At 49.9% G+C, this 11,149-nt stretch overlaps 2 protein-coding genes across 5 annotated transcripts; one reads left to right on the top strand and one right to left on the bottom strand.

The window, feature by feature from the left end:
- Positions 1-117: 117 nt before the first annotated feature.
- CCDC27 (coiled-coil domain containing 27) lies at positions 118-2,828 on the bottom strand. The gene is made up of 6 exons (XM_074560447.1): positions 2,672-2,828; positions 2,043-2,173; positions 1,818-1,895; positions 1,328-1,540; positions 607-711; positions 118-493 (listed from the first exon to the last, which is right to left on the bottom strand). Exons 1-6 carry the CDS (start codon positions 2,826-2,828, stop codon positions 329-331), a joined length of 849 nt encoding a protein of 282 aa, XP_074416548.1. The 3' UTR covers positions 118-328.
- LOC141732091 (myo-inositol 2-dehydrogenase-like) lies at positions 2,827-10,879 on the top strand. Of its 4 annotated transcripts, XR_012583947.1 has the most exons (10): positions 2,827-3,311; positions 3,457-3,996; positions 5,026-5,096; positions 5,217-5,325; positions 5,938-6,068; positions 6,371-6,478; positions 7,500-7,618; positions 7,939-8,208; positions 8,356-8,512; positions 9,309-10,879. XR_012583947.1 is itself a non-coding variant. In XM_074560439.1 (9 exons), the coding sequence occupies exons 1-9, from the start codon at positions 2,827-2,829 to the stop codon at positions 9,455-9,457; spliced, it is 1,869 nt and encodes a 622-aa protein (XP_074416540.1). In that variant the 3' UTR covers positions 9,458-10,879. The 4 variants fall into 4 exon arrangements, 2 of the variants coding, with proteins under 2 accessions (XP_074416540.1, XP_074416541.1); XM_074560439.1 differs by lacking the exon at positions 7,939-8,208; XR_012583948.1 differs by lacking the exons at positions 7,500-7,618; positions 7,939-8,208.
- The last annotated feature ends 270 nt before the right edge of the window (positions 10,880-11,149 follow it).

The following is an 11,149-nucleotide window of genomic DNA, read 5'->3' as shown; positions in this document are numbered from 1 at the left end:
CGTCACTTGTTGTGCCATTGGTGAATTTTCCAGTCAAGTGACCATACAAACTTGGCAAAGCAGCTATTGTGTACTGCAAAAACGGTAACTTAACATTTTCTAGCTCCTTGTAGCCAAGTAGTCCTTAGTAGTGCTTCAAGCTTCCCTGTGAAATCGAATGTTTCTACAGACCAGTGATTTACAGTGTGCTCTGAGTTGGCTGAAACAATTGAATTAGATATTCCCACAGCACTTGATTTTAGTAAAATGAGTTTAATTTGTTAGTAAGTCACCATCTGAAACCCAAGGAGCAGGAGCCTGAAGTTGGTGACATGTTCTGACTCGGCTGCTAGGGCTGCTTTTCAGGCATTGAAAGGTGCCTTGCGGGACTCTTCCTCCTTCCCTTAGCACTGGCAGGCGATGGACTAGACGTGTCGATGCTGTAGAGCGATGGGACCTTGACACCCTTCTGTTTCAGCATCTGATGGAACTCCAGCCGTTCGTTAATTATTTTCTGAAAATTAGGGATGTGGAAAGCATCAGGTGGACAGCAGTACTGCAAAGTGTTCTCTTATCTCATCAGTCCCTCACTGGCTGCTGGAAGCAGAGTTGGAAAGAGCCACGTACCTGCATTGCCTCCAGCACCTCCTCATCCGTGACCTCTGCCTGGGGAGGCTTGCTGCCTGCCGTACTGAAGGTAGCCTGAATTATTTTGCTTCGATATCTTTCAAACTTTTGATAAAAGAGGAAAGAAATAGGTGTTTTTAGGCTTTTTACACAATTCTTTGGCATTTGCATGGATTTACAGAGACTACACTGTCAGACTTGGACAAAGTGCTAGTGGCTGATGAAATGGAAAGTCTGTTTATGTGAAATGACTGTCAGTTTGACTGGGCTTCACCGTGATAATGATGTGTTTCTGGGTGGACCGAGTCCCTTACCCGGTATTGGGCTCTGTGCTTGCTACCAGGCACGTATGCCTGCAGGACATGGCTTTAAGGTGGTATCTGTTACTTTGAGTCTGGAAGGATATTAGAAATCTAGAGATCTGTTGTGAACTCGAGTTTCTCAAGGGCTTCCGGTATTTAGGGCCTGCTTGCTTTGTCAGTGACACAAGAACTGCACGCTAAAAAGCTGGGAAGCAAATGGACTGAGTTTCCTGCTCCTCTGGCCTCATGGCTGCAAAGGGAAGCCGGGCCCTGAGAGCAAAGGACTGCAGTGCTCTGATGCATCTCCCGCTGTGCTTCTGCCCAAGAACATCTCTGAGCTTTCAGATTCTCTGCTCGAAATGGTTGAAGCATCTCCCAAGAAGGAGGCAGCAGTCTGAAGTGAGGGAGGCTACACTTACCCTGCTGGTGATGCGTTCGAGTGCCACTCTGGTTTGCAGCTCCCTGTGCTGCAGTGCCTCGGCTCGGCTCTGGATCTCCTGCTGCGCCTGTTGCTGCTTGTGGATGTGGTGCTGGCTGCTCAGAACCTCTGCCCGTAGCTGGCTGACGGTCCCCTGTAACTCACCGATCAGCTTGTTCTGCTCGGCCAGCTTGGATTCTTGTTCTGTAACAGCCTGAGGAGATACATAAATCAAGCTGTTCTAGCGAGGAAGAAAGTGAGCAGGCTTGGCCGCATCTTCCCAATATCTGGTCCAAACGCTTCTTGTATTTCCTGGGCAGAGTCTGGAGACTAACAACCTTGCCAGTACTGGTAACTGTTATTGCTTGCCATTTTCTCTAAAACTACTGGACTGAATAGGGTTTTACGTGTCAAAGGCCCCCAAATCTAAAACAAGCACAACTAAGCAGCTAGTAGCAGGATTTTCTATAATGGCTTTGCAGCAAATTTACCTGTCGAAGACTACAGTTCTCCTTCTCTATTGCCATCATCATTTCGTCATGTTCCCGTTCTTCACTCAGACTGCAAATCTTAAGAGAAAACATTTTACACTTCAGTTTTGCAGTTCACAGGTGCAGCTCCTGTCGAGGAGGAAGGGAACTGTTGCATAAAGCCCAAATTCCCTGCCGCCGGCTCCTAACACCGATGGCCACCGTGCTCTCAGGGTCGTATGGTACCTTGGTAGACATGGCTTGTAGCTGATTTTCTTGCTCTCTGAGTTTCCTTTGGAGCGTTTCCTTTTCAGATGTGGTTCTCCGAAGCTGGGATTCTTGGATCTCCAGTTGTCTTTGCAAGGAAGAGATGGTACCTGTAAAGTTGGAATACAACTGTTAACACAAACCGAATCCCTGCCGAAAGCTCCCTTTTTCAGGTAAGCGTAAGCAGAGCTGCTGTTGTAACCGTCCGAGTATAGACCCTGAGTGGAGTTAATGCTGCAGCCACAGGGACGCTGGTTGATAATGCATTTTGTAGTACTTTGCTGTGATATGTGTTAAACTTAACCTCATTGCGTGAGGTAGGAGCTGCTCTGAGGAGCAGTAGAGCCCGTTACGAAGTGCCCAAGTGGTGGTGGATGCTGCTGCTTGGGGCTCTCCCTGCTGGGTTTCCTCGCGCCCCTCACTTCGAAGGGGAGAGGGAAAGTGTTTTCAAACCAAGTGGCATCCCAGCTTCACTCTGTAAGCAGCAATCGAAAGCAGGTTTTGCCCTCATGACACCCTAACCTAGAAATTTTCCTTGGTAAAAGGAGCTGAATGGCAGGAAGATGAATGCCGATAACGGTGGGGTTTTGGGCACCTTCCCCAGGTACCTGCGGCCATGTTGTAGTCATCCTTCGCCTTCTGCAGCTCCCTTCGAAGCTCTCGGACGGCGTTCAGCCCCTCGGCCAGCCTCGCCCCCTGCTCCTGCGGGACCCCGCAGGCACCGGCGCCGTCGGGGGCCGCTCCGCCCGGGCTCGCTCCTTCCATGGCTGCGCTGCGGAGAGGGGCGAGGGCTCCTGCGGGGAGAGCGGAGGGGTCGGAGGCGGCGGTGTCCGCTCGGGAGGGCGATTCTTCCCCTCCGCGGCTCTGTCAGGCACCGGGCCCGGCGCGGTGGGTGCCCCCGGCCATGACGGGGCAGGGCCGCGCTCGGTTGCCAGGCAACGGCGGCGGCGGCGGGGCCGCGCTTTTCGCTTCCGCTTCCGGGGCGGGCCGGGCCGACGCCATGGGGCGGAAGAAGAAGACGCTGCACGACTACGCGGCCGAGTTCTCGGAGCTGGCGGTGAAGCGGCACCTCCTGGAGCGCGGCGGCGGCGGGGAGGCGGCGGTGGTGGTGGAGACGCTGTACTGCACCTCCTGCCAGCTGCCCATGCGCGTCCGCCGCGACCGCATCCTCGAGCACCTCTCCTCCGGCCGCCACTACCGCAACCGCCGCCTGCTCCGCCAGCACGGCCTGCGCGCCCCGCTGCTCCTGTGAGTGCCCGGCCCCGCCGCTCCCCGCCCGGCGCACGGCGGTTCGGCTGCCTGTGTGGGAGCAGGGACGGACCGCGGGGCCTCCGGCCCTCGCTGGGCGAGAGGAGAGCGGCGGCGCCTCACCCCAACCCTCTGTCTCACCCAGTTCTGCAGGTGCGGACGGCGGCGGCGGCCTGCCCCTGCAGCTCGACGCGCCCTCCCTGCTTTCTCAGCCCTCCTTCATCCTCGCCGGCACCAGCGCCATCGTCCCCTCGCCGCCCTCCTACCACAAGCCATTGGTTCCCCACCACCCCGTTGCTGCCGGTTCTCTGGCAAGCGCAGTCGCTGCCCGGGAAGACCCGACGCCCTCCACCTCCACCAGCCGCCCCTCGGCGCCTGCCGCCTTCCACATGAGGATCGCGCCTGCCCCCTCGAAGCAGGCTGGCCAAAGAGGGGCTGCGCCTGAGGCCTCTGATGGCCTGGCACCCACCGTACGGCATGGCAGCGGCGTCGGCCTTGCCCTCTTCGGCATAGGGCTTGTTAATAAAGCCTTGTTTCAAACCCTGATGGAGGAAAATAACTGCTGCCTGCTTTACGTTGTGGAGGATCAGCTGGAGGAGGTGGAGAGTGCCTTCGGCACCGAGTTCCTGGCTGGCACCAGGGTGCTGCGGCAGCAGGACGCCGATATCGCGCTCAACGATCAGCGGTACTGTCCACCACTAACTACCGTGCGTGCTGCTTCCCTCCCGCCAGCCTTGTGGCGAGTGTCTCTGTGCGAGGCTTGCTTCCACTCTGGAAAACGCCACTGCACTGTAGTGGACCCAGACTGTGCTTGTCTGGCCCCATGTGTGTTCCGGGACTTTGGAACAGGGCGAGACCAAGGGGCTGTTGCAGGCTAAGCCTTATGTAGTATGTCGTAGATGCTTCAGAAGTCCCTGAGAAGCTTAGCTTGACTTACGTGCCCAGAATTGATGGAAACTCAGAGGAGTTTAGTTGCAGGCAGCTTTGTTAAGAAATATATAAAAAAATTTATTTTCCCCCATTCTCGTAGAGCAATAAACAACACACTTTCTTGCTGCCTGCCAGTTTCCTTGCCTCAGAGCAGCTGGCTGACGTAGGTGTCTCTTTTGAAACTGTTTGAGATAAGCGAGGGTTGCTGTAAATCAGAAAGATTGTGGCGTTTTGCTTTGCAGTTGAACTGAACAAGTAGCATCTAGTGATGTGGTTACAGTCAGTTCTCAAACCAGTATTTTAAATATCATTGCAAAAGCGAAAGGCAGCTTTTAAGAAAGATGGATTTGATATTAGAAACTAAAGAATGATAATAAGCTAAGATGCACCAATCAGTTGTTCAGGAGCTCTACCACAGAAATACTTTCAATTTCACTGTATGCGTTAACTAGCAGGATTTCAGGATTTAACTCGCTTTCAAAGGACACCTTTATAAGACTTTTTCCTCTAAGATGCACAAAAAGCAGTGCCATTCCGTTGTGCCACTTGTGGTTTTAATCTATGTATGTCATCCCATATTTCATCCTTACAAACAGGTACCGAGTTCCTTTTATAACATAACAGGCTCTTCCAGAGCAATGGGATTTTACATCTTTTTTTAACTCTTCCTTAAAGGTTAAGGCAGCTCTTAGAAACATGACTGTAACTGAAAGGAGCTTTTGAGCGTTGTTCATTCTGGTAAAAACCCTGTCTTCGCTGAAGATCTTTCTTTTGACTTCGGCAGAGTCTCTGGAGCCATTATTTGTTCACCACCTGAAGAAGCCTCTGAGATTGTAATAGATGCTTTACGAGCGGGTAAGAGGAACAAACATAATTTCTAGGCTGTAACGACACCTCTGTGTTATCGCCAGATAAAAACATTTTGTGCAGACTGTGTCCTGCCTCTAGTCCTGTGTTCTGTTCCATTTTGCACAGGAAAAGGTGTCTTTTGCGAGAGGCTGCCCAGTTTTGACAGGCAGACGGCAGAAGCTTGTTTCGATGAAGCTGACAGATGTGGAAGACCGTTGGTGTGTGGATTCTACAAGTAAGACCAGCATATTTCTGCTCATTTATACTTGCTAAGAAGCTTGTGTCTGAAAGTAGCGTTGATTCCTCAGGCTGTCCTGAATTTGTCCTCAAATAAACTTAGTTTCACTGCTGCTTGTTAACGTTGTTCATCTGGGAGTTAATTGGATTGGATTAATTCTTCATGCTTAATGGAGATAAAATCTAGCTGTCATGAGTTTAAAATAAATGCTCACTTGAATGGATGCTAGTGGAACTCAAACGATGAAGCTTTCAAGATGTGAAAGCTCCTTTTTTTTTTTTTTTTTTTTTTTTTTTTAGAATGGCCAAAGGCAGTTGGGGTTCACATCTCTGCAGCCCTTTTGAGGTTTTGCAATTTTGTCATTAAGGTTGTTAGTTTAAGTCTTCACAAGTGCAGATGTTAGGCTCGTTTGCAAGAAGCAAAATTCATACATAATAAGTGTCTGAACTTAGAAAGCGGTGTCTAACCCCGTCTGTCTGGTGAGGTTCGTGTCGTACGCTCCCCGCTGGCTGCCGTCGAGGGGTCCTTGTGCCCCGCAGCAGTAACGGTGGCCCGGGTGACCTCCTCCTCTTCCAAACGCTGTGCCGCAGCCCTTCTTTCTCTTTGAAGGCGCTTTGACCCAGCGCTGCAGTTCTTGTACAAGAAAGTCCGCGACAGCCAGGCACTGGGGAGGATCCACCGGATATCCACCATCAGCAGCATATACCCAGCAGCGTCTCTGAGCTTCCTAAAAACATCAGGTACTGAGCAGCTTTCTGCTGAAAAATTGGTTCTCAAACTTGAACGTGTATCCAGAAATGTATCTTGTCCCATGTTCTGATGGAAAGTCCCCTATGTTTGCGTAGCCTTAAGATGCATGGGTTTTATTTTGAGGAGCATTTTCTTTACCAGTCTTTATTTTTGTTGCATTTTTTGTTTGCTTTTAGTATTAGTTCCTTTGATAGAGGGGGCTTTTTATATCAATTTCAGTGCAGTTCAGAAAGGTGCATGGACTGTAGGTTCTAAATGTGGAGACCTTAATGCACAGTTTTGCTTCTTCCAGGTGGAATTTTTTATAATGCTGCTGTGCACGATATAGATATTGTCAGTTTGTTGTTGGGAGAGAGTGCACCAGATACAATATTTTCACTGGGGCATGCGTTCTGTGCAGGTAAGAATAAATCTTTTGATATTTTATTGAGTACCTCTGGACTTTGGTGCTAAAATTGGGAAGAAAGGGTGTATGAGAGCACAGTAGCCATGACATAATTGTTCCATCATACAACAGGTGCAGAAATAGTCTAGCAAAATAGAAGGCAAGTTTCTCAAGGAGTTGTTGTAGACAGGGTATTTAGCCGTGATTTCTGAATTTTGCCAGTTCCCCGCTGATGTCAAGCGGTTGCTGAAGCGGTATCACTGAACTCTACTCTGTGTGGCAATTGAGGGATATCAAGTTTGCCATTTGAAAACCAGAGCGCAGAAAATAGCGAGCCAGCTTTGTGCTTACAAGAATGTCAATGCAGTCTTCCCCAGTTCTTCGCTTTCTCTGATTTCTCTGGCACTTTCCCGTTGATTTCGGCACAGTTGAAGATGTGAATTTACTCTGGATTGTGTCAAGCTGATGGGCACGCTCTGGGTCACCAGAATAATTTAAACTAACCATAAAACTGGAAGCTGCCATTTTTAAAATGGAAATGCGAAGCTTTAATTAAGGTAATTGCAGCTGCTGCCAAACCTTGCCTGGCTGTTGTTAGAAGGCGTAGTGTGCAATGTTACAACCTATGGTAAAGCCTTGAAATGCAACAAACAAAATGCCCCAGGGCGGATTTTGTACCATCTGCCTCGTCCTAGCTACATGCTGGAAGTTGCCTGGTCTTGGTTGAATAAGCTGCACAGGCAAATGTGTTGGGAAGAAGTGGAAGCCTTCCTTAGGGAGAGCCACGGGCTGGGAAGGGGGAGTTCAGGCCCGGGGCTGTGTGTCTCTGCAGAGCTCGTTGTTCTCCATCAGAAGTGCTGATAAAGGTAAAGCAGCTGGTGTGCGTTGCAGAAGGCGCTTTGCTGTCGCCGTTGCTTCCTGTCTGAAGGTATTGCCGAGCCAGTGTCGCCCCTCAAGGGAAGACGAGCACTTTGTAGTCGTAGTACTTGCTGGTTTGCTGTTCCTGGTGTGAGCGAGTGCCTTTTTTGTCACTCAGATATGGCCTACTTGAAGGATGCAGACACTGTAGCGGTCAGCATGAAATTTCCTAGCGGAGCAATTGTTACTTTGGACATCAGTCAGCACTGCACTAAAAGCTGTGATCAGAGACTAGAGGTGCGTTCTTACTTTTAAGTCGAGTCTGTCGCGACACCACAGGCTGGCACGAGTCTCACCCTCGGTGTGTTCACGTGGGGCGATATGTGTTGTGCCCCTGCACCCGACTGCAAGCACGCTTCACAAAACACCTCGGTGCCTCGGCAGCAGTGGATTGCTTGTCTGTCTTTAAGCCACAGTCCGCTTTCTCTTCTGTTACCCGAGTTTTGCCTCTGTTTACATGCATTCTGTTGGGGTTATAAGCCGCATGCAATGATACTAGAGCAGGAGTTGGCGTCAGCTCTCCCGAGGCTGAAATGTTGTCTTTGTTGTCTTTCCAGGGTGTTTTTAGGTCTATGGCAAGCCAAGAGTTAAGGATACTTAAAGGGGAAGAAAAGTGTAAACTCGGAGGCAAAGCGTCTGTAAATTCTTAAAGTCATGAATTATAACAGACGCGTGGGCTGGCTTTGGGGAGGCATTGTCTGTTCAATACTTAACAGAGGAGCTTTGCTCAGGTGGAAAAATAAAAAGCAGAAGTATCACATAAGTGGAAGCCACTGTACTACACCACGTACCTGGGACTTTCTGTCGTGTCTGATGCATAGGAGCGGGTATGCCAGTCCTAACTCCTAATGTCAAAAGTTACTTTTTTCTTGGTTGTACAAACCGGGGCTTCTATAGAGTAGCCAGGTGTTCAGGATCGAAAGTACGATAACTTAAAAACCTTGTTCTCTTTCCGATTTGATGCCTCCCTGCAGGTTCATGGTTCTCAAGGAACGTTGCGGGTGGATAATCGGAATCCTCTGGGGATTACGGAGCATGGGACTTCGGTATCCCTATACTCCCAGACCCAGGCTGACCGCTACAGAGATGCGCACAGGGAGCTCTTTCGACACTTTCTGAGAACCCTGAAAGGTAGGAGGAAGCTTACGTTAATGGCTGGTGTTGCTCTGGGTTTGCTTTCAGCAAAAACTTCCCTCGGAAGCTATTCCAATTGCAATTGCAATTCGGTGTTTGTGCCTGAAACCCCGAAAAAAAATGAGGAGGTGTGAAAACTGGAAATGAGATTCACCGTGGTTAAGTTTAAGGCAGTGATGTGCAGGTGATGAGCAAGCTTCCCGTAAGCAAACACGGGGTTTCGCGGGCTGGGCTGCTGCCCTGAGGAGCGCTGGTGTTCTCGGGGGATGCGGGAGAGCGCGGCGGTGCCTGCAGGTGGGTGAAAGCCCGTGTGGAGCGGTCAGCCTCCGGAGGAGCTGGTCCTTCGATGACAGTGCGGACAGCTAACCTTGGCACGGTACATGAAAAGGAATGACTCGGCTTCCTTTTCTCACGTTCAAGTCAGTGAGACGGGTGAGGGATGAGTGTTGATCTGAAACTCCTCTGAGAGAGAAGAAAATTGGGAGGGAAAATTACCTTGGACCTTGCTGGCATTTGTGAAGAAAGCAGCCATTTCCAGCAGCAAGGAGAGCCTCGTCTCGAGGCCTGGCTGCCCAGCAGGAATAAAAATATTTCTGTTCTGCTGGCTGCATTGCCAAAAATACAGGCTTTTAGTCACAGGACAGGAAGGAGAGGAGGCTGAAACGTTTTTTTTGAACTCTGAGGCCCCAGGTGTGGGAGCTGAAGCGGGATGCCGTGGTGGGTGGCGACGTGCTGAAAGGCAGAGCAGGTGATAATACGGGTTTCATCCAGCGCTTCGTTCCTGTCCCTGCAGGCAAGGAACCCCCCGCGATAACCAAAGAGCAGTTTCTGTGGACGATTCAGGTCGCTGCAGCTGCTGAACAGTCCTGGAGAAACGGGTCCGCCGTTGACTTGCGAAATGAGGCGATAGAGTCATCTGTAATCAAGACTGAGATAATGTGACGCGCGCCGCTGTTTCCTGCGGTGAAGGATAACGCTGTGCTACGGTGAGCTCTTCCCACCTAGCGATGTCTCCACTGTGACTTTATGATAAGACTTGTGGTTTGGACGTTTCCGCCGGGAATGCCCAGAAGACAGAGGCACTTTTGAGCCAAAAAGTGCTCGGCACTGTGGCTGCGGGTGTTTCTTAGTGCATCAGCCAGAGCCCTTGGGCAGTGGGCAGTTCTGGGCAGTTTCACCCAGGCGGCTTTTCCTCCTGGAGGGCTCTGCTGGCCGTGGAGCTCCGCTTTCCCGGGAGAAAAGTGATGCTCCTGGGGCCGTGGTAAGGTGGTGTAGACCACCACCAGCCGTGATGGGAGCGATGCAAGTGGTCGGCTTTCCTGGCGGCTTCGCAAGCGAGATGACATAATGCTCCAAAAAAATACGGGAGCATCCGTCTGGTCCGTGCTCGTTTCCCTTCAGTACCTGCGGGAATGTGACTTCTGCGCTGAACGCGCCTCTGGGCCTCCTATTTATTGTTTTGTTTTTACTGGGTTTTTTAAATCTTTTTGAAAAGAAGTTACGATCTAATTTTCTTGAGGGGTGGGGAAAAGCAATGGAAAAGCAGAGAGGGAGTTCTCCAACCTGACGTTAGAGAGATGAGAGACTTCATAGCGCGGCTATAAATTAAGGCTGTTCCGTAGAGGAGCAACGCACGTGGGCATTTCAGTAATAAACACTGCATTATTGAAGGGGTTTTTCCAAATACGATCTGGGAATTTGTCCAGGGGCCCCGTACAATGTCTGTTACGGAGACAGGCGGCTGCTGGGCGGGTTCTTCAGCGCCCGGCTGAGCGCTGCCGGCGTTACTCGCTGCAGCAGCAAGGTAGCTCTCTGGAGGCTCCTCGTTTCCTCGCTGAAATGCAAACGTTGTATGTTAACATTTTAGTAGCAAAACTGAACTCATAATCATGTCCTTTGAGTGTAGGAAGGGCATCCGGTTATGTATTTTAAAGGTAATTTTTTTACAGTCCGGCAGATCTGGAACGTACACCACAGGAAAAGATCGTGCCTTCAACACCAGGCGGGTCTGCTTTTCAGCCAGGTCCTTTGTACCTTTGTATTCTCGTGTTGGGCTTGTTGCAGATGTGTGGATTTGACTACTCTTGTCTGGTTCTCGCACGCCAGTTTCCAAGATAGTCGAAAGCCTTTTTTATTGTATTAAAATAACGTTCTTGCCTTGAGTGTTAGCCTATTAACGACACTTCTTGCAAGATTCTGTACTTCAGTCAATTTCCAATCCCTACGTATGCAATATATATTACTACAACTAGAAATAGCGGTGACATTTATAACTAAAGACAGTTCTCTTGTGGAAATTGTTCTTAACGGTATAATTTTTCAAACTCCGAAAAGCTGTGTCTTAAAGATAAAGATTGCTATTGATTTCGTTCTCTATTTTCCGCGTCTCTGTAGCTTCGTGGTTGTTTGATGAAGCAAAGTAACGTCAGGGCTTTCGAGGTCTTACGCTTTAAGGCCGACGCTGGGGTAGGAGGGCACTTCCGTGCGATATAAGCGAGACTTGAGTTGCCAGATGCTGTAATTCCCACAGGTGCTTTTATTGTGTTACAAAAAAAAAAAAAAAAAAAAAAAGAGAAACCACGGCTATAAAAATAACACATTTTCCAAAGATAACATTACAAAAAATACTGCTCA

The sequence above is a fragment of the Larus michahellis genome, chromosome 16 (assembly GCF_964199755.1).
Source record: "Larus michahellis chromosome 16, bLarMic1.1, whole genome shotgun sequence".
In the NCBI taxonomy this organism is placed as follows: Eukaryota; Metazoa; Chordata; class Aves; order Charadriiformes; family Laridae; genus Larus; species Larus michahellis.
The sequence above is the reverse complement of the archived record's forward strand: the minus strand, read 5'-3'. Positions and strand labels throughout refer to the sequence as shown.

Excerpts from the sequence above, each read along its gene's own strand:
- CCDC27 (XM_074560447.1), bottom strand. The coding sequence starts at position 2,828 with ATGGAAGGAGCGAGCCCGGGCGGAGCGGCCCCCGACGGCGCCGGTGCC. Across the intron at positions 2,174-2,671 it reads TGACTACAACATGGCCGCAG|GTACCATCTCTTCCTTGCAA; the intron begins GTACCTGGGGAA and ends CCAACTTTACAG. Across the intron at positions 1,541-1,817 it reads AGAACTGTAGTCTTCGACAG|GCTGTTACAGAACAAGAATC; the intron begins GTAAATTTGCTG and ends GTATCTCCTCAG.
- LOC141732091 (XM_074560439.1), top strand. The coding sequence starts at position 2,827 with ATGGCTGCGCTGCGGAGAGGGGCGAGGGCTCCTGCGGGGAGAGCGGAG. Across the intron at positions 5,326-5,937 it reads TTGGTGTGTGGATTCTACAA|GCGCTTTGACCCAGCGCTGC; the intron begins GTAAGACCAGCA and ends TTCTCTTTGAAG. Across the intron at positions 8,513-9,308 it reads CTTTCTGAGAACCCTGAAAG|GCAAGGAACCCCCCGCGATA; the intron begins GTAGGAGGAAGC and ends CTGTCCCTGCAG.